At 66.3% G+C, this 824-nt stretch overlaps 1 protein-coding gene across 2 annotated transcripts in view; it reads left to right on the forward strand.

Moving 5' to 3' along the window:
• Positions 1-327: 327 nt before the first annotated feature.
• CLDN7 (claudin 7) overlaps positions 328-824 on the forward strand; it is a 2,237-nt gene continuing 1,740 nt past the window's right edge. For both annotated transcript variants that reach the window (XM_008060914.2, XM_021713878.1), the window contains exon 1: positions 328-688. In XM_008060914.2, coding sequence (XP_008059105.1) covers positions 466-688 — 223 coding nt within the window. In that variant the 5' untranslated portion in view covers positions 328-465. The remainder of the gene's footprint in view (positions 689-824) is intronic.

Here is an 824-nt window from a genome sequence, read left to right on the forward strand (position 1 = left end):
GGGCGCGCCCCCGACGCCCTACATATACTCAGGTGCGCCGCACCTGTCCGCCCGCACCTGCCGGCTCATCTCCCAGCTGCCTCTTCCGTGGACCGCAGCCTCGGGCCGACAGCCCAGGATACTCTCCGGGGTTTGCCGGCACCCTGGACCGCACCCACAGGCCCCTCCACCTTTTGCTTGGGTAGGGTCGCCAAGAGCGCCGGAGGGAACCGCCTGGCCTTCGGGGACCGCTTTTGTCTGGAATTTGCCCCCGAGGAGTCTGCTCCCTCTTCTGGGATATCAGCACTCCACCGGAGGGGCCAGTCTGTGTGTACTTCGGATGACAAGAAGATTTGCAGTCACTGGCCAAAGACTTTTTTGACTTGGGTGACTTAAGAACGCCGCCTCAAGTTGTCTTTTGTGGGGCTGCCCCCAGATTTTGTTTGTTTCGCTGTAGCACGGCACCCCCAGGCTTCGAGGGCGGTAATGGCCAACTCGGGCCTGCAGTTGCTGGGCTTTTCCTTGGCTTTGCTGGGCTGGGTGGGCCTGGTGGCCTGCACCGCCCTGCCGCAGTGGCAGGTGAGCTCCTACGCGGGCGACAACATCATCACGGCCCAGGCCATGTACAAGGGGCTGTGGATGGACTGCGTCACGCAGAGCACGGGCTTGATGACCTGCAAAATGTACGACTCGGTACTCGCCCTGCCCGGTAAGGCCGCGGGACCGACGGGGCGGACGCGCCCGGGGCCGAGGTGGCGGGGCGGCGTGCGGGGCCTGGTCGAGGCCCCACGGCGGGGCGCGCCGGGCTTCCCGGGAGCTGGGAGAAGCGGAAGCGGCCGGGCCGG

This window comes from Carlito syrichta, unplaced genomic scaffold (assembly GCF_000164805.1).
Source record: "Carlito syrichta isolate Samal-C Ts95f unplaced genomic scaffold, Tarsius_syrichta-2.0.1 Scaffold304770, whole genome shotgun sequence".
NCBI lineage: Eukaryota > Metazoa > Chordata > Mammalia > Primates > Tarsiidae > Carlito > Carlito syrichta.